General features: G+C 36.7%; 1 protein-coding gene across 1 annotated transcript in view; it reads right to left on the minus strand.

Moving 5' to 3' along the window:
- LOC137433463 (cysteine-rich secretory protein LCCL domain-containing 1) overlaps positions 1–26,619 on the minus strand; it is a 56,036-nt gene that overhangs the window by 19,507 nt on the left and 9,910 nt on the right. Inside the window, exons 4-9 of the mRNA XM_068125791.2 lie at positions 26,232–26,364; positions 18,671–18,786; positions 17,873–17,973; positions 17,453–17,599; positions 16,978–17,038; positions 14,793–14,859 (exon numbers count right to left, since the gene is read on the minus strand). Coding sequence (XP_067981892.2) covers positions 14,793–14,859; positions 16,978–17,038; positions 17,453–17,599; positions 17,873–17,973; positions 18,671–18,786; positions 26,232–26,364 — 625 coding nt within the window. The remainder of the gene's footprint in view (positions 1–14,792; positions 14,860–16,977; positions 17,039–17,452; positions 17,600–17,872; positions 17,974–18,670; positions 18,787–26,231; positions 26,365–26,619) is intronic.

The following is a 26,619-nucleotide window of genomic DNA, read 5'->3' on the forward strand; positions in this document are numbered from 1 at the left end:
TCAACGGTAATCAATATGCCTAAAGAAGGCTCAAATATCACATTCAAAGATGAAAAGAAAAAGATCAAACATCCATTTGTTATATATGCTGATTTTGAAAGTATTCTAGAAAAAATAGATACTGCTTCTCCAGATCCAAAAGATTCATACACAAATAAATATCAAAAACATACTCCTTGCGGTTTTTGTTATTATATCAAATCATCCGTTGGTGATAAATATAACAAGTTAGAGGAGTATAGAGGCTCAAATACCCCAGAGGAGTTTGTGAAACGACTAGAAAAAGACTGTGTCCGATTAACCAAGATAATGAGAGAAACTAATAAACCAATGTCTTTGACGAGTGAACAGAAAAGGGAATTTAGAAAAAACAATGTTTGTCATATTTGTGAGGAAAAAATTGGTGAAGGTCTAAAGGTTAGAGATCATTGTCATCTCACTGGTAAATATAGAGGTCCAGCTCATCAAAGTTGTAATATTAATTATCAACTCCCCTCTTTCATTCCTGTCTTTCTTCATAACAATGCTCATTATGATACGCATCTATTTATTAATGAACTTTCAAAGACATCTGGACACATTTCAGCAATTCCTAACACAGATCAGAAATACATTTCATTCACAAAAACAATTCACACATCTCCTATTACTCATATCAGATTTCTTGATACATTTAAATTCATGGCAAGTCCATTGGCTAACTTGGTTCAAAATCTAAAAGAGTTTCCATGTCTTTCAGAGTATTTTTCAGATAAAGATTTTCTAACACAAAAGGGAATTTACCCCTATGACTATATGGACTCATTTGAGAGATTCAATGAAACACAACTTCCTTTAAAAGAAAATTTCGATAACAAATTAAACAACAGTCATATATCTGATAAAGATTATGTACACGCACAAAATGTTTGGGAAAAATATAACATCAAGAATCTTGGTGAGTATCACGATTTGTATCTCAAAACTGATGTGCTTTTATTGGCCGATGTATTTGAAGCCTTTAGATCTGTTTGTCGCACTGGATATGGATTGGATCCTGCTCACTACTACACAGCACCTGGATTGGCTTGGAGCGCGATGTTGAAAATGACAAAACAAGATTTGGATTTGATAACCGATGTCGATATGCTTTTGATGATTGAAAAGGCAAAAAGAGGTGGAATTTCACAAGTATGCTCGAGCAGCTACTCAAAAGCAAATAACAAATATCTTCCAAATTATGATTCAACGAAAGAGAGTTCTTACTTGATGTACTATGACGCAAACAACTTGTATGGCTGGGCAATGTCTCAAGCTCTTCCTTATGGGAAACTAAGATGGGTAAAGGAAAAAGACTACACAAAGGTTTTACAAGATGTATGTATCTCTACACAAAAACAATTGGATGATTCAAAGGTTGGTTATTATTTTGAGGTTGATTTAAAATATCCTGAAGAACTTCATATCAAACATAAAGATCTTCCATTTGCTTGTGAGAAAGAAAGTCCAAAGAAAGAATGGTTGAGTGATTATCAACGATCGTTTGATATAGGTGAATCAACAGAAAAATTACTTACTACATTATATAACAAGAAAAATTATGTACTACACCAAAGAAATTTGCGACAATATTTATCAAAAGGTCTAAGAGTAGAGAAGATCCACAGGGTTCTAAAGTTCAATCAAAGTCATTGGTTAAAGGGGTACATTGATTTTAATACACAAAGAAGAACAGAGTCAAAAACAGATTTTGAGAAAGACTTTTATAAATTAATGAATAATGCGGTCTTTGGTAAGACCATGGAGAATGTGAGGAAAAGACAAAATATCAGACTAGCAACATCTTGGGAACAAGCATCAAAATTAATTAATAGACCGAGTTTTACTAGAGCTGAGGTCTTTACTGAGAACTTTTGTGCGATCCATTTGGTTAAAGAGAGTATTGAAATGGACAAACCTATTTACATTGGAACATCAATTCTTGACTTGTCAAAGTCATTAATGTATGATTACTTTTATATTAATCTAAAATCAAAGTATAAGGATAATGTGTCATTGTTGTATATGGATACTGATAGTTTTATTTTGAAAATTAATACTGATGATGTTTATTCAGATATGAAAAAGGACATTAATATCTATGATACAAGTAATTACAGTCCAGAGAGTGAGTTGTTCTCTTCTAAAAATAAAAAGGTGATTGGAAAGTTCAAGGATGAATTGGGAGGAAATGTTATGAGTGAATTTGTGGGATTGAGGTCGAAGGCTTATGCTTATAAATACATTGTGAATAACGTTGAAAAGACTGATAAGAAGTTAAAAGGTATAAAGAAAAATGTCATTAAAGAAACAATAAACTTTAAGGATTATTATAACTGTTTAACAACAAAGAAAGAAGAGTTTAGAAAGATTAATGGAATAAGAAGTTATAAACATCAATTATATTCAGAAGAGGTGAATAAGAAAGCATTGGGGGCTTTTGATGATAAGAGGTTTATTTTAGAAAATGGAATTGATCGTCTCCCTTATGGTTATATAAGTATATAAGATATATATATATATATAAGTGATAAGTTAAAAAGGGGGGTTAGGGATTTTAACGGGCTACCGCCACCTTTTTTACTATTATATAAATGATAGAACCAAGTATCAACCAGACTAAAGAGTGGAGGTGTAATCAACCTTGGTATATAAATGGAAAACATAACGAATGTGAAAAATATCAGATTCAAGAGGTTGAGAGAATCACTGGTCAGAAGGTTCTCAAGACGGATAAACGTATTCATTTGTTAAGTGGGGTAATGGAGGGTGGGAAGAAAAATATATTAGAGTGGAGTGAGAACTTTAATGGTTATCAATCAGATAATAAATATTATAATTTTAAAATGGTATGTGGGAGAGGAGGAGGTCAAACAAGAACCCTCCGTGAAACATACCACTTTATACTTTCACAACAAAAGGTTAAGGAACCTGTATACTTTATAAATATACTTGATGGGGATGAGTTCTATAGGAGAATGGAACTCTTAAAAAAGTTAGAAAGAGATAATATATTTATAGGCTCATTAGCAGAGTGGTCTAAGGAACTACATTAAGGGGGTAGTGGGGGGAATAGGGTAAAATTTACATGGAAGTGAGAATGATCATAGGTTCATAAGGCTAGAAGGATTATAGGTTCATAAAGGAAGAAAATCATAGGTTCATAAGGCGAGAAGGATTATAGGTTCATAAGGTGAGAAGGATTATAGGTTCATAAGGCGAGAAGGATTATAGGTTCATAAGGCGAGAAGGATTATAGGTTCATAGAGGGAGAAATAGAGGTGTTTATGATTTTTTTAAAAACAGGGGGGGTAAATGACATTAGATAGGGATTTCCCATGTTAAACGGAGGTGTCCCAGAAGCAACATTTATCATCTACTGACCACCAACCTGCCTGCGGTGAGTGAGTGAAAGGCCCTCGGAGTTGACTACATCGCAGGAGATTCCAATGATTCTGAAAGCTTTGGCCTCAACAGCGTGAAGCCGAGCAAGGTGTGAGGCAGGAGCACCAGCCCAGAGGGGGGAACAGTATTCCATTGAGCTGCGGATGAAAGCCTTGTATGTGGTGAGGAGCTCAGGTGTGCCAAGGAAGGACTTCGCACGACGGAGGATGCCCAGTCGGCGACTGGCTTTGGAGGCGAGCTTGGAAATGGGGTTTTCCCAAGAAAGATCATGGCAGATAGTGAGACCCAAAAGCTTGAGCGACAGAACTTCTTGGAGAGGATTGTTGAGAAAGTAGATGGGAGGGTTGTCCAGTCGGTCCTTTCGGAGAGACATTGTAAGAGTGTGAGATTTGTCAGGATTGAAAGACATGTTCCACTTGTTTGACCAGTCTGTGATTTTGTCCAGGTCTGCAGAGAGTGAGGAGGCTGCAGACTGCCGATCTGAGGGATGAGGAATGGAGCGGCAGATAGTGGAGTCATCAGCAAAGAGATAGAGAGGATTTTCCAGAGAGTCGGAGAGGTCATTGATAAAGACCAGAAATAGCACAGGGCCCAGAAAGCCAGAAAATAGCACCTTTGAGCTTTTCAACACGTTTTATGTATATAACTTTACTTAAAGTAAAGCGTCTATGTATTAGCCAGAAAGTTTAGATACTCTAGTTCATCAATTTCAATTTCACTATCTGAGTCATCAATAAAGCTACTCTCATAACTATCATTTGAACACAAACTATTAGTATCATAACTATCTTCAGATCCTAGACTCTCAGTATAATAACTCTCAGAGTATTGACTGTTAATATCACTCATTTACATACCATTAAACTTCCATCAATATCTATATATTTTCTTTCATTAGAACTAATAACCACAATATTTTTTACATTAAATGTTATTTTCAAATAATCTCTAATAATCAGAGTACGGAATGATAGTTCACCACTAATATTCATATTATTAATTTCACCCACATCTTTGGGTCTATTAAAGAATATACAAATGTTTCCTCTAGAATCGTTGATGGTTTTATCATTCATTTTCAAAGCTTCTTTATCAATGATCTTTTCAAGCTTTGAGTAAATTGTTAGTAGTAGTGGAGAAACTTTTGTCAAATTTACTTTAATAGAGTTATTAATTAACATAGCTTGTCCTGTAAATTTAATAAAAGGACACATGTTATTCTCCATTATGGGTTTAATCCAAAAATTTCCATATTTATCTTTGTTCAATTTAACATCTTTGACATATTTTTCTATATCTTCCACCGAAGTAGAGATTGATTGAAATTTGTCTTTTGTGTTTTGAAACATTGTATTTATTAGCTAATAAATTTGCGTTTAGTTTAAGTAAAGTTATATACATAAAACGAGTTGAAAAGCTCAAAGGTGTTTTACTTTAAGCACAGTTTCATCTTTAAAAAAGCCTCTAAAAAAGGCACTTTGTTTTAAGTATAATTTTACTATATAAATATGATAAATTCTGAAGGATATTTAGAATTTCCAGACTCTCCATATGATAAATTAGAGAATTGTCCGGCTTGTGGTAGAGTGGGGCTTAATACAGAATCAGAAGCATATAAACAATGTATTTTCTGTGATTATCTTCTAATTAATGATAATAAAAAATATAGAAAAATATATAACTCTTTTAAATTAGAACCAAAAATGAATTACTTTACAAGATTAATAAGAGAGATGAATGTTAAGTATTATGGGGATAATACACCATTTCTTACAAGGGAAGAGACTATTTGTATTGAGGAAATGTATAAGGGTTTAATGATATTTATTATTCAAAATAATTTTAATGGAAATGTTAATACAAGATACTATATAAACAAAATAATGGATTATTTTGAAATTAAACCTGAACTCAGGATAAAATATAGAGTTTCTCAAAAAACTCAAAAAAAGTTAGATGACTTGTTTTCCAAATATATAAATGAATGATTTTTTACCTGTTTGGGAAAATAAGATAAAATTTAATAACCATAAAAATCTTCCAAATTCATTGAGATGTCTAATAGTCGGTTCAAGCGGATGTGGAAAAACCTGTTTACTTTTAAAGATGCTCCTTAGTCCTAATTTTTTAGATTATGATAATTTAATAATTTTTACAAAGTCAAGTTTTCAACCTGAGTATCAACTACTCTCACAGGGTTTTAATGCGGGTCTTAAAAAGGAAGACATTATCGGTTTATTTAAACTTCAAAACAAACTAAATGATTATAATATTGATGATATAATACAATTATTTTGTGATACACAGAAATCAAAATCAAAACTAAAACCCATAACTTGTATTCTCAGTGATAATACGGATGATATACCTTCACCTCAAGATTTAGATAAATCAAAAAAGAACCTCGTTATCTTTGATGATTGTGTTAATGAGAGAAACCAAACAGTAATGGATAGCTACTATACAAGAGGGAGACATTCTTCTTGTAATTGTATTTATCTTAGTCAGTCATATTTTCAACTCCCTCGGCGCTCAATAAGAAACAATGCTAATACTTTTATTTTATTTAAGTTAAATTCAATAGATACAAATAATTTTTGGAGAGATAATTGTTCTACATTACGTAGTAAGAAGGAATTTGAAAATAATATGAAACACACGATCGGAAAATATAAATATATTGTTGTGAAACAAGATGAGATACTAAATGATATTTTTCAATAAATAAATACAGAAAATGAATACCGAAGAAAGAGTAAGAAAGTTTAAAGAACATCAAGAGTTGCTTTCAAAAGTTGTAAAGCAACAGGAAGACATAAAGAAGAAAAGGAGACAGAAACTAACTGGTGAAGAAGCCTTTGAAAGAAAACAAGAGAAATTTTTTAAACCACTTTTAAAAACTCAACAAACGATTTCACCTACAGTTCCCATGGTAGAATTTACTCCAAAAAAATTTCAAATGCTCAAAGATTTTAGTCAAATGACAGAGCAAGAACTTGGAGAATTAGAATATGATGATGAAGGATTATTTCGGCATCTTGAGAAGGTAAATAAACTTTCCAATTATATTGTAGAAGCTCTTCAAAACAATGAATATTTGAAGGGTTCAAAAACCAGAGCAGGTCTCATTCCAACAGAAGAACCAGCACAGTTCCATCTTGTGAAAGAAAAGTTATTGATATTTAATGATAAATTGGTGTTCTTAAGTTCTGACCAACCAAATGTTGAATTAACCCCAAGATTAATGTTTCTTCTAACAAAAGATGGACATTCTAATTCACCTTATTTTGATGAACCGCTTGAAATGGAAAGAGAGGAAGATAGAGAGTATATTGAGTTGCTAAACACACTTGATTATGGAGTTTCTGTTGCTGGTAAAAGTAAGAAGAATGAGAAGGAGAAACATATTATTGATGCTTTAAGTAAGCTTGGTTCGGGTGTTAGTTTTCTTCCAAATGACCCATCACAATTAGTTAATAGGTTATTATTGTTGTTAGGTAGTAAGAAGGCTGGAAACAACAATTGTTTTAATGAAGCATCCGCCATTTTAGATCAGTTGATGAATATGAAAATAATTAATAAATGTCAATACAAAGATATTTTATTAGATATTAAATAAGATGAGAAGCACAATTCTTAGTTTTAATTTCACAACGAGTGATTACACAGCTTCATTCCCTTACCCACTACAACTTGACCCCAAAAAAGAATATGAGGCTTCTTTGTTGTCAATGGAGACTTATAATACCTTGTTTAATATCACAGAGAAAAACAACAAGTTTAGTTATAATCCAGGAAGTGGATATAAAACTATAACCGTTTCACCCGGTGCTTACGAGATTTCTCAAATATCTTCAGAAGTCTCTCGCCTTATGAAAGAAAAAGGTGATGAACCAAAAAATATTGTAATAGATATTCAAAAACACACTTCAAAATCAACTATTAAACTTAAAAATAATTATAAAGTTGATTTCACCATTGAAAAATCGTTTAGAGAGCTATTGGGTTTCTCTTCAAAAAAGGTTGAAACTAACGGGACGTCTTACAGTGATAATGTCATTCAAATATCCTCCGGTATAAATTCAGTATTAATTCATTGTGATTTGATTGATGGTGCTTATAACGATGGAATAAGAACAAATACAATATTTTCATTCAGCGCATACTCAACCCCGATTGGTTATAAATTTAATATGGAACCAAAAAATCTTGTCTATTTACCTGTGTCAGGAAAAACCATATACAGAGTAAATTTTAGGATAACCGACCAAGATAATCGTATGATATCCTTTAATGATGAAATTATATCCATCAGAATTCACCTACGTGAAGTTTTTCAATAAATAAATAATGGTTATTGTGAGAAAACACGAGTTGGGAAAATATAAAATAATTACAGGGGATGGGATGTTCCTTTCACCATACTATAAGGGTGAAGGTATGTTTCTTGGGAGAGGATACTATAAACCAAAGAGACAACGGGGTGTGGGACATCAATTTAGAAATAAAGGAGATGGGATAATTGATACTCTAATGGGTATTGGTTCAACCATCCTTAAACATAAAGACCTAATTGGTTCAACTGCTTCTGCCGTGGGCTCAGTTGCGGGTGCTATAAAGAGTATAAAAGATGCTCAAAAGGAGTCTCATAAATTACAAGCAATCAAAGAAATTAAAAAAGGTAAAACTCAACTATCTTCACAAGAACGACAAAAAATCATTAAAATACTTGGGTCAGGGTTTCAACAATTTTAATGCTATATAAATACAAGTATGGAAGCGATTGATAGTATCTATGATTTGGATGATACGATTATCATTTCAAACTCCACTAAAAAGGAAGACTATTTTAAGGTAAATGCTATAACAGGAACAGACTGGAATTCAAACGGAACAAAAAGTTTTGAAATAAATAATCAACAAACTTACTTGAATATAGCTGATAGTTTCTTGCTGTGTAAATTTAAATTCACTAAGGCTGCGAATAATACTAATGCTACACTCGTAAATGATTTCTTCTGGAAAATGTTTGACAGTGTCCGCCTGTATATTGGAACACAAGAGGTTGAAGCGGTTGATTATGTCTCTGCTACATCTGAAATGATGAAATTTACACTATATTCGTTTAGTGATAGAATGGGTAAGGGAGCTGTTGAAGGTTTTATTCCTGATATGTCAACAGGAACAAACGCAGACCCTGGTTATAGTCAAAGGAAGTCAATGTATAATGATGACGCAAAAGCAGAGAATAGTTTTACGGTAGCAGTACCTCTGAAAGGTATATTTGGATTTTGTGATTATGACAAAGTTTTGTATGGGCTTAAAATTAGATTTCAACTACAAAGGAATGATAATGTAAATAGGTTGCTTTTTGGGGTTGAAAATGCTTTTGGCGACAATAATAAATTTGTTATTAATGATTTGTGTTGGTATATTAGTGAATATACTCCTAATCTTAAAACGGAAGAGATGTTAAATAGAAGACTTAACTCAAAGAAACCGCTAAATGTATCATACCTTAAAAGAAGATGTCAACACGTTAAACTGGAACACACTACCTACACTTGGAATTTGGGTGTTCTTGAAGGAAAGCCACGATACCTATGGCTCATTTTTAAGAAACCAGATGGAGAGGACGGTACTAATAAGAATAATGCCCTGAGTGATAATGCTAAGGTGAAACAACTTCGGGTTTCTCTTGATGGGACATTTTATCCGCGAGATAGATTGGAAATTGATTGGGAAAAAAATGATTATGCGGAAGCCTACAAGTCTTACCAAAAGGTGTGTGAAAGCAACGGTAATAATGAACCTATTTTGGATATGGTTGCGTTTCAAAAACTTTATACAATCTACACAATTGACCTGAGTTCTCAAAAGGAAACTATAAAGTCTAATAGAGTGGATACTTCTCTATACATTGAAAGAGGAGAGAATGAAGAAGTTGATGCTTATTGTTTGCTTTTGGAGGAAACAGAATTACAGATTAATACAGATAATGGTGTTATGATTAATATCACATAGGTTTTTTCTCATAAATAAATGGTAGGGGTATATGTTAATCAAATCAATCTTGATAAATTAACATCTTGTATTCAAAATCAAAAGCCTTGTATTATTAATGTTAATACATTTCAAAGAAAAGGAGCTGTAAGAATTGATGTTTTACTCACAAGAGAGCAGGTGAAAACACTAAATGATGTTGGATCACTTAAAATTAAAATGACAAAACCTATGTTAAAGAAATATTCAATAGACAAGTCAAGAGGAGGATTTCTCCCATTTCTAATTCCTTTATTTGCTGGTTTAAGTGCGGCGGGAGCATTGACTGGTGGTATTTCAGCAGCGATAAAAACTGCTAACGAAAGGAAGGCACAACTAAAAGCTCAAAAAGAATTGGAAAGACATAACAAGGAGTTGGAGAAACAAATTAGTGGAAGTGGTGTAATTGTAGATTTTGCTCAAAAACTTGAAAGTCTACCTGATAAAGCTAGATTGTTAGTTGGAGATATGCTTTCCTCTATCGCTCAAGCGGGTGTTAAACTAACTAAACGGGGTAATGGATTGTATCTTTCTCATAAATAAATGGATAAATGGTTTAAACAATTTGGAAAGAATACAACGTCAAATATAGAACTCGCTAAGTATTGTAAAACACTAAAAATTGATAATGTGGTTATTTGTATGAGAGATGAATTAATACATATAAATAAGAATACAAAGAATATTATTATGAATTTAGACACACAGAATGGTTCTCATTGGGTTTGTATTCATAATAGTCAGGATAAATATTATTTTGATAGTTATGGTATGCCACCACCTGTTGAAGTAATACAATTCTTACAGAATGGTGTTTATCAAACATTTCAAGTTCAAGAAATTAATTCTAAATGTTGTGGTCAATTATGTTTATATGTATTATTTAAACTCAACAATAATGAAAATTTTTATGATATCATTTTTAATCTAATATAAATGACTTATGTTGGAAAAGATGGTTCTATCTTTGGAAAATCCTCTCAGGATATTGATTTATCAAATTATTATACAAAGGCACAGGCTGAACGACAAAAATATAGTGTAAGTAAAAATATTAATATGAAGAATACTTATAAATTAATCAATTATCCAAACCCTACAGATGCGAATGACTTAATTAGATTAAGTGATTTATCACAATATATATTTTTAAAGAAAACAGCACGTTTTGTTAAACAAGTAAAATTTACAACCACAACACCTGGTTATACTGACCATACACCTTTCCTCATTGAATTTAACTACCTGCTTACAATTGAATTTTATAAAGAAGGACATTTAGTTAATATGCGAATTAATAAATGGGGGTATGATATGTCTGATTTAGGGTATAATTGGTCTTTTTCAATAAACATAGAAGACCTACATGATTTAAATCAGTCTCGTAAAGAAGAATATTATCCACTTGGTGAAGATAAGGATTTATGTGGAAGTACAATTAGCAAACAACAAATACGTGATTTTAAGAAAAGAAAAATATATGATAGTATAGCGATGGTTCGCATGACAAAGAAGGAAGGTAATGAGATAAGGATAGAAAGCCGAGGAATACAAACCGATTTGGTAGTGGGAAGATGGGGTGGTATTACCTGTCATAATATTAATCTCACATATATTTCTGATACATAAATGGCAGGAAGAAGACTACAAGAGAATTATAATTTTTGTATTCAAGGATACCTACAAGAAAAGGGTGCTCGGTATTACATACCTTATGATTTGGAGCATATACATGGGAATTTTGTCATTAAAAACTGGCCTTATACTGATATTGTTAAACCCACAAATAGAGACTTGTTTAAAATATTAAATAAAAATGAACTTCTCAAAGTTATGAAATATAAAACTCTTTTAGAAATCGTCAACAAATCTTATTGGTATCCTATTATGAGAAAAATAATTATAGATACAAGAATATCTCAAAATCCAGATGAGTATATGTATAATATTCTTTGGGGTTCAAACTCAAGGGTAGCAAGGGATGAGGAAGGAGTTGAAGAAGAGAAGGAGGAAGGAGTTGAAGAAGAGAAGGAGGAAAGAGAGAAGGAGGAGAAGGGGGAAAGGGAGAAGGAGGAGAGGGAGGAAAAGGAGAAGGAGGAGAAGGATGAAAGGGAGAAAAAGGAGAAGGAGGAGAGGGAGGAAAGGGAGAAAAAGGAGGAGGAGGAGAGGGAGGAAAAATATAAAAATATGACCATTCCTGAGATTAATGAAAGATTGAAGGTATTACGACAAATAAATAAATCTCAACGCACTGAAGAGGAAAATAAAGAATTAATGACTCTTCCGAACTTATTGGTTTTTAAATTTGCTATAATGAATTCAGAGCGCAGATATACAACATATAGTTGATGATGTTGGTGTTATTGACTTTACTTAGTTTTATTTGTAAATAAATGGAGGAGAGAGTGAAGTCATTTCTAAGGATTCTTTATGTTTTAAAAATCAAGATAGAAATGTATATGTTGAAAACCAAAAAGGTTTTGGCACTATGTAGAACTTTTTCTCATAAATAAATATGAGTTATTGTCTCAAATGTAAAAAGAAAACTAAATCTAAAAATATCTCTTATGTTAAAGCTAAAAATAATAGAGTTTATCAAAAAGGAATATGTCAAGTGTGTGGTTCTAAAAAGTGTCAATTCATCTCTCCTAAAAGTGGAGGAGACATACAAAAGTTTTTGTCAGGTAGCAAATTTACAACAACTGGAATTCCAGGGGAATTACACCTTCCAGGGTATTCTTTCTGTGGCCCAGGAACAAACTTGGATAAAAGATTAGATGAGGCTGACAATCCTAAACCTTGGTCTAAACCTACAAATAGGGTTGATGAAGTGTGTATGAAGCATGATATTGCTTATGGGAAAACCACTACATTGACTGAAAAACATAAAGCCGACAGAGAAATGTTGTATAATTTGTCTTTGATGCAAAATCCAACGTTGAGAGAGAAAGTTGATAGGTTTATTGTGAGAAATTTGATAAATGCTAAATTGAAACTTGGCCTTGGTTATTCACCCTCAAAAAACTATTAGGCTCTCATGATGTCATCAAGACTGGGGAGCTTTTGGCTGATGAATTACATAAACCTATAATCACAAAGTTTAAAAGAAGGAAAGTTTATTCTAAATACACCGACCACATATGGTCCGCTGATTTAATCGAACTAAAAAATGATAAGGGATACAAGTATGCTTTAACCGTTATTGATTTGAGGAGTAGATTTGCTTGGGTTGTTCCTTTGAAAAACAAGAGAGGTTATACTCTGAAGTTAGCCTTCCAACAGATATTTAATAAAAGTAAAAGAAAACCAAAGAAACTGTGGACCGATGAGGGAACAGAGTTCTATAACAAAATATTTATGAAATTTCTTAAGGGGGAGGGTATTAAATTATACAGCACCTTTAATGAAGGAAAAGCAGTTGTTATTGAGCGTTTTAATCGTACTTTAAAAGAGAAATTATATAAAAAATTCACACAACTCGGTTCCCAAAAATGGGTGTATTTTATTCAGGATATTGTAGATAATTACAATAATACAGTTCATTCATCAACAAAATCAAAACCATCAGAAACATTTACAAAATTAGAATATGAAAAGGAGATTAATTTGAGAAAACCGAAGTTCAAAGTTGGTGATATTGTAAGAATATACAGATGGAAAAGTCATTTTGAGAAAGGTTATACAAAGAGATGGACTAATGAATTATTCAAAATCGTTGATGTAATGGATACTATGCCTTGGACTTACAAATTATATGATATGAATTGGGAAGAAATCTTGGGTTCATTTTACTCACAAGAATTACAAAAAACAAAACTGATAATTCATTAAACAACAACCATCCATACTTTCATCCACCCAGATTAGCTAATTTAATTAGTAGTAATAAAAAAAAAAAAAAAAAAAAAAAAAAAATCATAAGCCACACCCACACAGACCCCACCCACAAACCCCACCCACACAGACCCCACCCACACAGACCACACCCACACAGACCACACCCACACAGACCACACCCACACAGACCCCGCCCACACATAAGAAAGCATTGGGGGCTTTTGATGATAAGAGGTTTATTTTAGAAAATGGAATTGATCGTCTCCCTTATGGTTATATAAGTATATAAGATATATATATATATAAGTGATAAGTTAAAAAGGGGGGTTAGGGATTTTAACGGGCTACCGCCACCTTTTTTACTATTATATAAATGATAGAACCAAGTATCAACCAGACTAAAGAGTGGAGGTGTAATCAACCTTGGTATATAAATGGAAAACATAACGAATGTGAAAAATATCAGATTCAAGAGGTTGAGAGAATCACTGGTCAGAAGGTTCTCAAGACGGATAAACGTATTCATTTGTTAAGTGGGGTAATGGAGGGTGGGAAGAAAAATATATTAGAGTGGAGTGAGAACTTTAATGGTTATCAATCGGATAATAAATATTATAATTTTAAAATGGTATGTGGGAGAGGAGGAGGTCAAACAAGAACCCTCCGTGAAACATACCACTTTATACTTTCACAACAAAAGGTTAAGGAACCTGTATACTTTATAAATATACTTGATGGGGATGAGTTCTATAGGAGAATGGAACTCTTAAAAAAGTTAGAAAGAGATAATATATTTATAGGCTCATTAGCAGAGTGGTCTAAGGAACTACATTAAGGGGGTAGTGGGGGGAATAGGGTAAAATTTACATGGAAGTGAGAATGATCATAGGTTCATAAGGCTAGAAGGATTATTATAGATTCATAAAGGAAGAAAATCATAGGTTCATAAGGCGAGAAGGATTATAGGTTCATAAGGTGAGAAGGATTATAGGTTCATAAGGCGAGAAGGATTATAGGTTCATAAGGCGAGAAGGATTATAGGTTCATAGAGGGAGAAATAGAGGTGTTTATGATTTTTGAAAAAGACAAGGGGGTAAATGACATTAGATAGGGATTTCCCATGTTAAACGGAGGTGTCCCAGAAGCAACATTTATCACCTACTTCCACCTCATACTCACTTCTTGAAATTCCCTGTTTTCTTTCCCGAAAGTTCTTGTAGTGTCCATCTTATTTATCACAAGTAACCCACCCCAGCCCTCTCCCCTCCTGTTGTTGTGCTTCCCTCTCTCCCCCCTTCTTGTCTCCCGCTTCCTTTGTTATTTCTTAGTGTTAGCTCCTATACGAGCCTCGACTTGGTATACAAAAAAAAACAACCTCGAAGTCCACATTCTATACCATAGCTGGCGTTAACACTGTAAAACTTTATAGACATGTTTTAAAAGGAAATGTACCAGTACATTTCATGCAAGTATAAGGAGAGCAATCATACCATGTCGTAAGTTGCGGTGCCGACCACCTTTGCAGTGTTTCTCAAGCAACCAGCAGGACATTCATACCTAGAACATAGATGAGAGTTTGCTCGAAATCACTGAACTTTAGGTTTTATCAATATGCAACTGACGGCAATATGCACAAGGCACAATATATGGACCCTTACTTGGTCTAACAAAGTCAGAACTTTGTTTTTAGAATGATTTAAGGCACATTGAGTGTCGTGTGCATCTTAATAAATGGCAGGACAAACACATTAGGAGATATTCGTAAAACAATTTATGAAATTAGTAAACAATGGGTAAATTAATACATGTCATATATGGGATGCGAACCTGGGTTTTATGGGTATAACAAACAGGCCATTCCATTTAGTTTCTTGTCCAGATATAAAAATTGCATCATCATCAGATATATTACACAGGTAAGAAAACCAGGAAAATAAATACCAAAAATATAAAGACTAGCACTTAATGCAGAGCCTCGCTAGGGTATACTGTCGTGGCCAAAAATATTGGCACCCTTGCACTTTTCTCACATAATGCACAATTTCTTCCAGAAAATTGTTGAAATTTAAAAATCTTTTGGTATCCACATATGTATTTCTTTGGTTTTCAGTGGAACAAAACAAAAAAGGTGAAAAAAATTACTAAATCTTAGCTTATTCCCCACAGAAATCCTAAAATGGCCCGGACAATATTATTGGCACATTATAGAAGTTGTTAGAAATAATTAGATTTCAAGCAGGTGATTCTCCTTTACTTTGGAATTGAACTCACCTATGGTGAGTTGCAGGTGCCTGCAATATAAAAATGAGTCATTCAACCAGTTTGAATAGAGAAAAGGAGTCATTCTGCTGTTTTGTGTCACTGTGTGCACCTCAATGAACATGGAGAAACGAGAGAAAACCAGAGAATTGTCTGAGGACGTCAGCCACAAGATTGTAGCCAAGCATGGACAATCTCAAGGCTACAAGTCCATCTCCAGAGACCTTGAGGTTCCTGTGTCCACCATACGCAATGTTATCAGGAAGTTTAAGGCCCATGGCACTGCAGCCAACCTCTCTGGATGAGGCCGCAAGGGAAAACTTGATTGAAGATTGCAGTGAAGGATTGTTTGAATGGTGGATCAAGTACCTCGATCAACTGCCAAACAGATTCAAGCTGACCTTCACACACAAGGTGCGACCTCACACCATCCGTCACCAACTCAATGAAAGGGGGTTCTATGGTGGGACACCCAGGAGGACCCTACTGCTGAGAAAGAGACATAAGAAAGCCTGACAGGAGTTTTCCAAAACACACCTGAACAAGCCAAAATCCTTCTGGGAGAATGTCCTGTACCCAGATGAGACCAAATTATAGCTTCTTGGTGAAGCACATCATCTCCATGTTTACAGAAAACATAATGAAGCCTTCAAAAAAAGGAACACCTTCCCTACAATCAAACATGGAGGAGGTTCAGTGATGTTTTGGGGTTGCTGTGCTGCCGCTGGCACTGGGTCCCTTGAATGTGTGCTTGGCATCATGAAATCAGCAGATTACCAAGGCATTTTGGAGCGCAATGTTCAACCCAGTGTCAGAAAGCTGGGTCTCCGTCGAAGGTCATGGGTCTTGCAGCAGGACGATGGCCCCAAACACACTTCAAAAAGCACCCAAGAATCGTTCAAGACAAAACGCTGGACTGTTCTCAAGTGGCCAGCAATGAGTCCAGATCCAAATTCCTTTGAACACCTGTGGGGAGATCTGAAAACAGCAGTTGGGAGAAGGCACCCTTCAAATCTGGGAGAACTGGAGCACTTTGCACAAGAAGAGTGGGCCAAACTGCCAGTAGAGAGGTGTAGGAAGCTCATTCATGGCTATATGGAAGCGCTTGACTGCAGTTATTTTGTCCAAAGGCTGCACTACCAAATATTAAGTCTCGGGTGTCAATAATTTTATCAATGCCATTTCTTTTTATTTTCTGATTTTAAAGGGATGTATTAAGTTCTGAACCAAAAACAAAGGATCTGTAATATTAACAATGAAATAAAGAATTGTGGAGACCAAATACTTTTGTCAATTTCAACTTATTTTTAGAGAAAATTGTGAGTTATTTGAAAAAAGTGCATATTTATGGCCTTGACTGTATAGATTAGGGTAGATCTGAGAACGAAATGCAGATCCGCTCAGTTCTATACACACCGATTGCAGGTCGTACCCTTGCAGCGATCTCTCAATTTTGTCTCACAGCTCACAAGTTGTGCTGTAGGGTACAAAATCGTGGAACAAAATTTTTTGTTCATGATGAGCATCAACACGTGTGAGTGACATATCAAAACAATTTCTGAAAGATTATGATAACTATGACACTCCTCATCTGTGTTTCAGGGTAATGTATCACAATATAACTGATCAGGCTTAACAATCTATCATCCAAAACATGCATTAGAATGACAAGGCTGAAATTTTAATTGAGTTAATTAAATGCCTTATTTAAATAAGTAATGTTACGTTTCAGTCTACACACTGTCCCCCCTAATGTTAGAACATTGCACTTTCATAAATACCATAATGCTGTGTATTTTAGTAATTTCCTTATTTCAGCAGTAAAATTATTTTCTGTACAATTTCACAAAACACCAATTCAACCCAAGGAATTCAAGACAAAGGCCCATACACATTTGTTCCTTGTTGATGACTTCATTTTTGTCGAGGCGTTGTAGCTTTGAGGATGCTGTAGTGTAGGATGGAGGAGCATGAGACCTTTCGACCTCATTCTCGGATTTGTGCACCTCTTGCCTTCGCCATGTGTAATCATCGTCACCTGCCATTATGATTTTGCCAAAGCATATAACACCAGCATTACAAAGTGGATTATGTGAGTGGAAATGGCAGTAGCATCAAAGTATTATGTTGGCTTCCCAGAAAACAAACATAACCCATCTAGCACACCAGCGTAGGCCCAGTGTTGGCATAGGATGGAACAGTCGGCTGAAACAAAGGACCAACGTCAGTCTGCCAGCTGGGAATGTTACAGTGTGCTTCGGGTAAGACCAGATTAGTGGTGAATCACATGGTGGTATATTGCAAGCAATACCTCGGTAGCACATATTATCTCGGCACCGGCCTCCGTAGCTGGGCGGACATTCGGAGCAAGGCGAACCAGCACGGTATGGGGAATCACCCCACCAATTTCCCCTGATGGACATCACACAAGCAGAAAAATGAGCACATGGAGATGAAGCAAAATAAACTGCAGTCCGTTTACTGACATTCCCATATTTTGTGGGTGTGTTAGTTTTAGTTAGACAGCATGAGGTGTTGGGGGTGCACATACAGAAATGTCCTGCGGTCTTGCACACCTCGAAAGCATGAACAGTGACTAGCTGTGATGCTGATTACACTGGCAAAGCTCTCTTTTGACGTCTTTCCCCACACACTACAGCCAGAAGAAACCCACCCGGAGAGAAATTCAACTGCTTTTGGCAGGTGTCCCTGCTGGGACCATGCAGTGCTGTGTATGGCAGCACAGGTCAATAGCTTAATCAATCAAGCTGCTAATGCTTTGAGCCTGGGTTAAGACCCAGTGAAGGCACGGCCAGACATTTGGAGTTGCAAGAAAGGTGGCGTCATCATGGCGGTGCTGGTAAACAGATTTTTCAAAATCTTGGCTCCTAACCTCACGATCGTGTTAGTAAAACCGATTTGCATGCTTTGTACAGCTCGAGCGGAAAACTACGAGCTTATACTGATGTCTTCTGCCAATTGTGGTGGCCTACCCTTTGAATCCCGGAAAAGAATGGGAACCCGAGTCGTGTATTGAGCAATGAAATAATTACGGTGTTGGAACAACATACTCTCCGCATACGTGGGGTGAGCAGATGAGCATACGTACTTCGGTGAATAATTGCAGACCAGATAAACGGCCTTTTTCCACACCTGCCCCCAGACATTCATGTTATAGCACAGGTTGATTGCACAGCCCACACGGTTTGATGTTGCCCACACCATCTGTGGAGCACAGACATTGGACAGACTTGAGCAACGTGCGGAACAATGTTATGGCACAGTGTTACACTTGGAAGTTCCTCATGTAATGTTTATGACCCATAAAATCCATCAATATGACACGGCTACCTTTTGCCAAAATGCTAATTGCAACTGGCTCAAGGGGACGACATTTCAGCTGGTGGTGAGATCAGAGTTTCCTGAACACAGTCTTAATTTCAATTATTCACATGGTGCCCAGATGTTAATGCCAAATCAGAAAACGAGTGGTTCTTGATGAGGAAAACATCACTTTGCTCAATAAGTACACATCAATGAGGAATTTAGTAACAACAAAGCTCAGTACATTGAAGAACAATCACCTGCCTAGCAACCAAAATACACAGAAGACCAATCACCTACCTAGCAACCAAAATACATAGAACAATCACCTGCCTAGCAACCAAAATACATATAAGAACAACCCACCTGGCTAACAACCAAAAAAGGGGTTTAAGAACCTCCATTTGAGGAAACATTCCAAATTTTAAAGGGCCTTCTAATTATTACATATGCAAGCAAATGAGAATTTTAAAGATGCGTCTTCTTTGCGGCCAAGCATCCAAGATGCATCCAAGCATCTTCTGTGGTTTTTAAAGATTAGGCCAAACCGATATCTGTTTCGGGTAACAGTCAAAACACCAGCATAAGTATACCTTGCAAATCTTATCTTTTGAAACAGTTTTAATGGGAAAAGACTTTCAAAAAAAATGTCAGCAAATTTATTCATTTGAAAACCAAAAATTCATACACATACAGACTATAGAAGAATTAGAACTATATGTTGTGGTCTATATAGAACTGATGTAAAATAAACTCAGCACAAGCTTATCACTTTGATTGAACTTCATTCTTTTAACAAAGTGAGGTTTAAATATAAACGCCGTTGAAAACATCACCCTACAAGTCTTGAAATTATCTTTGAGTACAGCAGGGAACAAATATGCTCAGCACAGCATCTTACTATAATTCACCAAATGTCCGTCTGTCTGTCTGTCTGTCTGTCTGTCCGTCCGTCCGTCCGTTCGTTCCCAGGTACCGCAAAAACGGCTGAACCGATCGCAACAAAATTTTGGGTGGGTAATCCTGGGACCCCCTTGAGTAAAATAGGTGATATTGTTTTTCCAATTTCAGCTTTGGTCTCCAGCATTTTCAGGTTTGGACTCCTGCTTAATGTTGTTATTGTCCCGGGTACCGCAAAAACGGCCGCACCGATCGCAACGATACACTTCAATGCCCGTGGGATTCCCACAGGTGACCCCACTAGTGTTAAAAACATGGTGCCATGCTCTGCACAGCATGTTCAAAACGTGGCGAGCAACGTGATGGAAATTGCCACCGTCAACAATCATTGTATGGACCAGGAAGAACATAATGCTAAATACAAGTCTGAGCGACTATCCATCCCCATTCCTCAATCAAACTGCAGGGGTCATAGAACACCTTTCCTCACGCAATTGAGAAGAATGACATGGGAAGGGTCTTTTGAACTCTTGCTTTTCATTTCCGAGCATGACCTACATTCCTTTTGTTTGTGAACCTTGCATAACAGGTGTGACGGTAACCTCACAAGCACAAGACACCGCCATATTTGTCAGAATGTCAAACAGTTATTAAGGCACGATGGCATAAATGCTGATTGCAATAGCTTTTCTCATAGTTATTGTGCCTTCAGGGCATGAATATTTTTCAAAATACTGCTAAACGGAAGTTTTTTGAAAGTGACCAAAAGGTGATTTGTGCTCTACAATGTGCAAGGTGTATATATATATATATATATATACAGTCACGTGAAAAAGTAAGTACACCCCATGTAAAGTTCTGACTTTTACAACATATTTCAACATACAGCTATTTGATCTTCATTTCAACAATATTGATAGATAAAGGTGATATAATATCACAAATATCATGAAATCACTGCCTTAAGTTGGCAATTGTTTGGAATCTTCTCCACTTGTAAATGATCTTCCGGACAGTCGAATGATTGATTTCAAATTGTTTGGAGATCTTTTTAAATCCCTTCCCAGACTCGTAGGCATCTATAACCTTCTTTCTGAAGGCCTCAGAGAGCTCTTTTGATCTAGGCATGGTGATGCCACACACTTCAACAACAAAGAGCAAACCAAACGAAATGTCTGAGGTTCAAATAAGACAGGTTCCTCCAAGATCCTCTCTAACGATGTTCTAATCATTTGCACCTGAGCTGGTGCACCTGATTCTAATTTTAGGTATTTGAAGTAGTGATAAATGTAGGGGTGTACATACTTTTTGCACATACGAAATTTGCATTTATGTTTATTTAAATTATACAATGGACGACAAAATGGAAATGTTTCATGATATTTGTTATATTATATCACCTTTATCTATCAATATTGTTGAAAGGAAGATCAAATAGCTGTATGTTGAAATGTGTTGAAAAAGTCAAAACTTTACATGGGGTACTTACTTTTTCACGTGACTATGTGTGTGTGTGTGTGTGTGTGTGTGTATATATATATATATATATATATATATATATATATATATATATATATATATATATATATATAATTCAATTGAAATAATATTAAAATTTTAAAGGTTGTAGAAAAAAAAAATTCAGAAGTTTACCGCCGTTGACGCAAAGGCTTTTACACCACCTTGATTAACATGTTACATTAGTTATTCATGCCTGTTGTTTGTGTCCTTTATAACATCCTTCAAAACAGTAAGTTTACGGTTTGGAATAATTTTTTCAATTTTGTTTGACTGCCAGGCAGGCAGACGGAGTAAAATATTACCTCCCTCCTCTCTGCGCAATCAGGACGAATTCAGAGACAAAGTACAGTACTGTTAAGCTGTAGGTTAGTTTTCCTATTCACGTTCAAACTAGAACAGCACTCGGTAGAGCGCATACCTCCGCCAGGCTGAACAGTTTACTTTTTATATCCCACTGAAAGGCCGGATCGAGATTTGGACCTAAACTGAAATCGAATCACTTGTTCTTGTCGCCTAACCAACTCATCCACCTATTTTTGGTATAATCCGTCCACAACTCTGAAATATCATGACAAGTTAGGAGACGACGATGGTTCACGAGCGAGCGGTATTCAATGACAAAGGACGCACTATAACCGAAACAGGCCCGGACAGGCCAGGACCGGAAATGTCAAAACGAAGGTTACTGACCTTGAAATGAGATAGAAAATAATGTATAATCAGTTATGAGGTTAGTTAGCTACACAATACCGAAATTTCGGTGAAAAATTCAATGAAAAAAAAGAAAAGAAAAAAAAAATGAAAAAAAATGAAAAATGAAAAACCGAGCTCCGTGGGGCTAGACACATGACATTGGCCTAACCAAATATCGAAACCCCTGTCAGATTCCACTAAACCCCTCGGAGAGGATGTCGCTTGAACTCGATTACCCCTTCAAAAGACATCTTTTTCGGGCGTGGCTCCGCCCACAATGGGTTCAATACGCCCACTCTAGGCAGGACACAACTAGATCATGATATCAACCTCCCACCCAAGTTTCATCAAGATGGGATGATATCATCGGGTAGTTATGCTGCGGACAGACAGACACACACACAGACACACACAGAGACACACACACAGACAGACGCACACACATGACGAATACGGTGGTCACTTGATAACTCGTGAACCAATAAATATCGTTTTTGGTCCTATCACTCTGAAATCACTCTGAATACGGTGGTCACATTCCTCTCTGGTCGTAGTCAACGTGTGGCCCTGAATGGATTTCTCTCATCTCCCCTTCCTGTTCAGGCTGGAGTTCCCCAAGGAAGTGTGCTGGGCCCTGTGCTTTTTCTGGTCTTTATCAATGATCTCTCCGACTCTCTGGAAAATCCTCTCTATCTCTTTGCTGATGACTCCACTCTCTGCCGCTCCATTCCTCTTCCCTCAGATCGGCAGTCTGCAGCCTACTCACTCTCTGAAGACCTGGACAAAATCACAGACTGGTCAAACAAGTGGAACATGTCTTTCAATCCTGACAAATCTCACTCTCTTACTATGTCTCTCCGAAAAGATCGACTGGACAACCCTCCCATCTACTTTCTCAACAATCCTCTCCAAGAAGTTCTGTCGCTCAAGCTTTTGGGTCTCACTATCTGCCATGATCTTTCTTGGGAAAACCACATTTCCAAGCTGGCCTCCAAAGCGAGTCGCCGACTGGGCATCCTCCGTCGTGCGAAGTCCTTCCTCGGCACACCTGAGCTCCTCACCACATACAAGGCTTTCATCCGCAGCTCAATGGAATACTGTTCTCCGCTATGGGCTGGTGCTCCTGCCTCACACCTGGCTCGGCTTCACGCTGTTGAATCCAAAGCTTTCAAAATCATTGGAATCTCCCGCGATGAAGCTATCTCTGAGGGCCTTTCAATCACTCACCGCAGGCAGGTAGGTGGTCTTTCTGTCTTCTACCGACTCCTCTCCGGCCTTGCTCCCCCAGCTCTCTCTGTGCTCTGTCCCCCAAATATTCCTACAGGTCGCACAAGATCTGCCAGCAACCCTCTGATGGTTAAACTGCCGAAATCTCGGCTCTCTGCTCACCTTCACTCTTTCATTCCTCTTTTCTCCCGCCTCTGGAACAAACTCCCACACTCCCTTCAATCCATCTCCTCCCTCCAGGTCTTTAAAACAGCTGTTCACCACCATCTCTTATCTTCCCCCATCCAAAACCTTGATCTTTTCTACCCCCACTAATTCACCCCAGATCCACCTTGTTTGAAATTCCAACTTCTTTCCTGGAAATCCTGGCAGTGTCCATATGTTTATACCTCTCCCACCCCCCCACCCCCCTTCACATGCCTCCCCCCAAAGCCCTCTCCCTCCCACAGATCTCTCGATGTCTCCATGTCTCTCGGTCCCTGCTCTCAAATGTTGTGTTTGTGTCCTTCCCCCTCTCTCCCCATCTTGTCTACTGCTCCCGATGTTATTTGTTTTATGTGTCTGTGTGTCTTTCTGTGTGATTAATGTTCGCTCTTTCACGAGCCTCGATCTTGTATACAAAAAAAAAAAAAAAAACTCAATGGTGAAGAATCACTTACAAAATTTAAGAACTATTGTATCTGGATCTTCACCAAAATAGAATTGTTTTGTCCTTGTCACACAACCAACCAGTCCACCAAGTTTCGGCCAAACCCATGCAAAACTTTGAGATACCCTGTTCACAGACAGACAAACAGACAGACAGACAGACAGACAAAACAAACATAAATGACAGACAGACAGGTCGGCGTGAAAACACAACCTCCATCCTTCATCCTTCATCCTTCATTGGCGGAAGGAAATATAGCATTCAATTTAAATCAAGTTGTTCCTCGATCATAAACTGATGTTTATCGACAGAAGGACAGGCAGATAGACAGAGAGATGTACAAACAAACAGAAGTGAACCAATTGCTTAAACCCGCTTTTCGCTTCGCGTGCGCAGGGTAACAACTATCCCTGACTACTCCACGTTGACTACTCCAATCCTTTCCCACTCCTCCATTGAGCGACTACCCAAATCGTTCTCCACTCTTCCATCAAGTTTCTACCACCACCCTTACACACTCTTCATAATTATTCATCCATCAAGTTCAATTTGTATGGATTCATGTATCACACTGACCTTCAAATGTCTTGCTAGTAGGAACTCTTTAAAAACGGCTCAAAGGATGGTGCATTCCACCACAATTTCTAGATGTATTGTGCATTCCACCACAATTTCTAGATGTATTGTGCATTCCACCACAATTTCTAGATGTATTGTGCATTCCACCACAATTTCTGGATGTATTGTGCATTCCACCACAAGTCATGGATGTGTTGTGCATTCCACCACAATTCATGGATGGATTGTGCATTCCACAACAATTCATGGATTGATTGTGCATTCCACCACAATTCATGGATGGATTGTGCATTCTACCACAATTCATGGATTGATTGTGCATTCCACCACAATTCATGGATGTATTGTGCATTCCACCACAATTCATGGATGGATTGTGCATTCCACTACAATTCATGGATGGATTGTGCATTCCACCACAATTCATGGATTGATTGTGCATTCCACCACAATTCATGGATGTATTGTGCATTCCACCACAATTCATGGATTGATTGTGCATTCCACCACAATTCATGGATGTATTGTGCATTCCACTACAATTCATGGATGGATTGTGCTTTCCACCACAATTCATGGATTGATTGGGCATTCCACCACGATTCATGGATGTATTGTGCATTCCACTACAATTCATGGATGGATTGTGCTTTCCACCACAATTCATGGATGTATTGTGCATTCCACCACAATTCATGGATGTGTTGTACATTCCACCACAATTCATGGATGGATTGTGCATTCCACCACGATTCATGGATGTATTGTGCATTCCACCACAATTCATGGATGTGTTGTACATTCCACCACAATTCATGGATGGATTGTGCATTCCACCACAATTCATGGATGGAATGTGCATTTCACCACAATTTATAGATGGATTGTGCATTCCACTACAATTCATGGATGTATTGTGCATTCCACCCCAATTCATGGATGGATTGTGCATTCCACTACAATTCATGGATGGATTGTGCATTCCACCCCAATTCATGGATGGATTGTGCAATCCACCACAATTTCTGGTTAATTCTGCATGAGTGGAGTGGATGGGTGTGGGCAGTAGGGAAAGGGTAGTGGGGTTGTTTCTTCTACACAGCTTCCAAATCAAAGTAATCTGTAAAAGTTTGTGTGTGGATAATTAGACAGATAAATGAAAGACCCAATTAATTTTTATAACTATTTTTTTGTTTGTTTACTCGAAAATTGAATGGCAATATTTATTAATAAGACAAGTTGATTATAATTAAAATGGATGCGGATATTAAGGTAGATAGAGTTAATATTCAGAATGTGATTGCAGTAATGATGTTAGTTTCATTTGCACTATTAACTTGATCTACCTGAACACTCAAATCCCTTGTATGTACATTTAATTAACATGAAGATTCATACTGCACATTCAAAGATTAATAAAACCCGGTAGATGGGATTAATCTGTGGACCATGTGCTGATGCTGAAGTCGTTTGTTTGAATTATATACTAATGCACACACATCATTTGTGGATGATTTTATAATAGCCTCAAATACACTCTCCACTATCATAATCTACACTCAGTGGACTTGTACTGGTGCAATCAATGATCCAATGCTCAGAAAGATGTAATTAATGATACCAGGATGTGCATCCTCATAACGTGTACATTTTGCATGAGCACATCACTGTACTTGGTCAGACGGACACACGTGGATTTATTGTATAGTACGCCCTGCATCACATTGTTCCTGAGATTGTGTTCACTGTAATAGAATGCATTGACAAATACCGGTACCTGTGTGTAATGTGTACAAACTGGCCCTGAACAGCGGAAAGGACACGCAGGGTTGCACTCCTGAGGGTAGGGGTAGGTAAAATGTCGCACTTCGTCAAACCAAGCTTGCACATGGGAGGTTGGAGGGCGATACCTGAAACACAGCACGTCGACACGTCATATCAAGCCAGGACTTGTTAGACAGACCAAAGTAGCACGAAATGACGATTTTGTAAAAGGCATTTGCTCGACAAACATTTTGAATGCATTTACACTTATTATGGCAAAGTGTCCAAACATGCGGAAACTCAAAACCCCACATCCTTCGGTCAGGTTTCTGCATCATCGGTTAGGTACAAATCTACGTACTCCTCAATGCAGGGAAAGCGAGTTCCTTTGGGGTTGGGTC

This window comes from Myxine glutinosa, chromosome 10, assembly GCF_964187855.1.
Source record: "Myxine glutinosa chromosome 10, kmMyxGlut1.1, whole genome shotgun sequence".
In the NCBI taxonomy this organism is placed as follows: Eukaryota; Metazoa; Chordata; class Myxini; order Myxiniformes; family Myxinidae; genus Myxine; species Myxine glutinosa.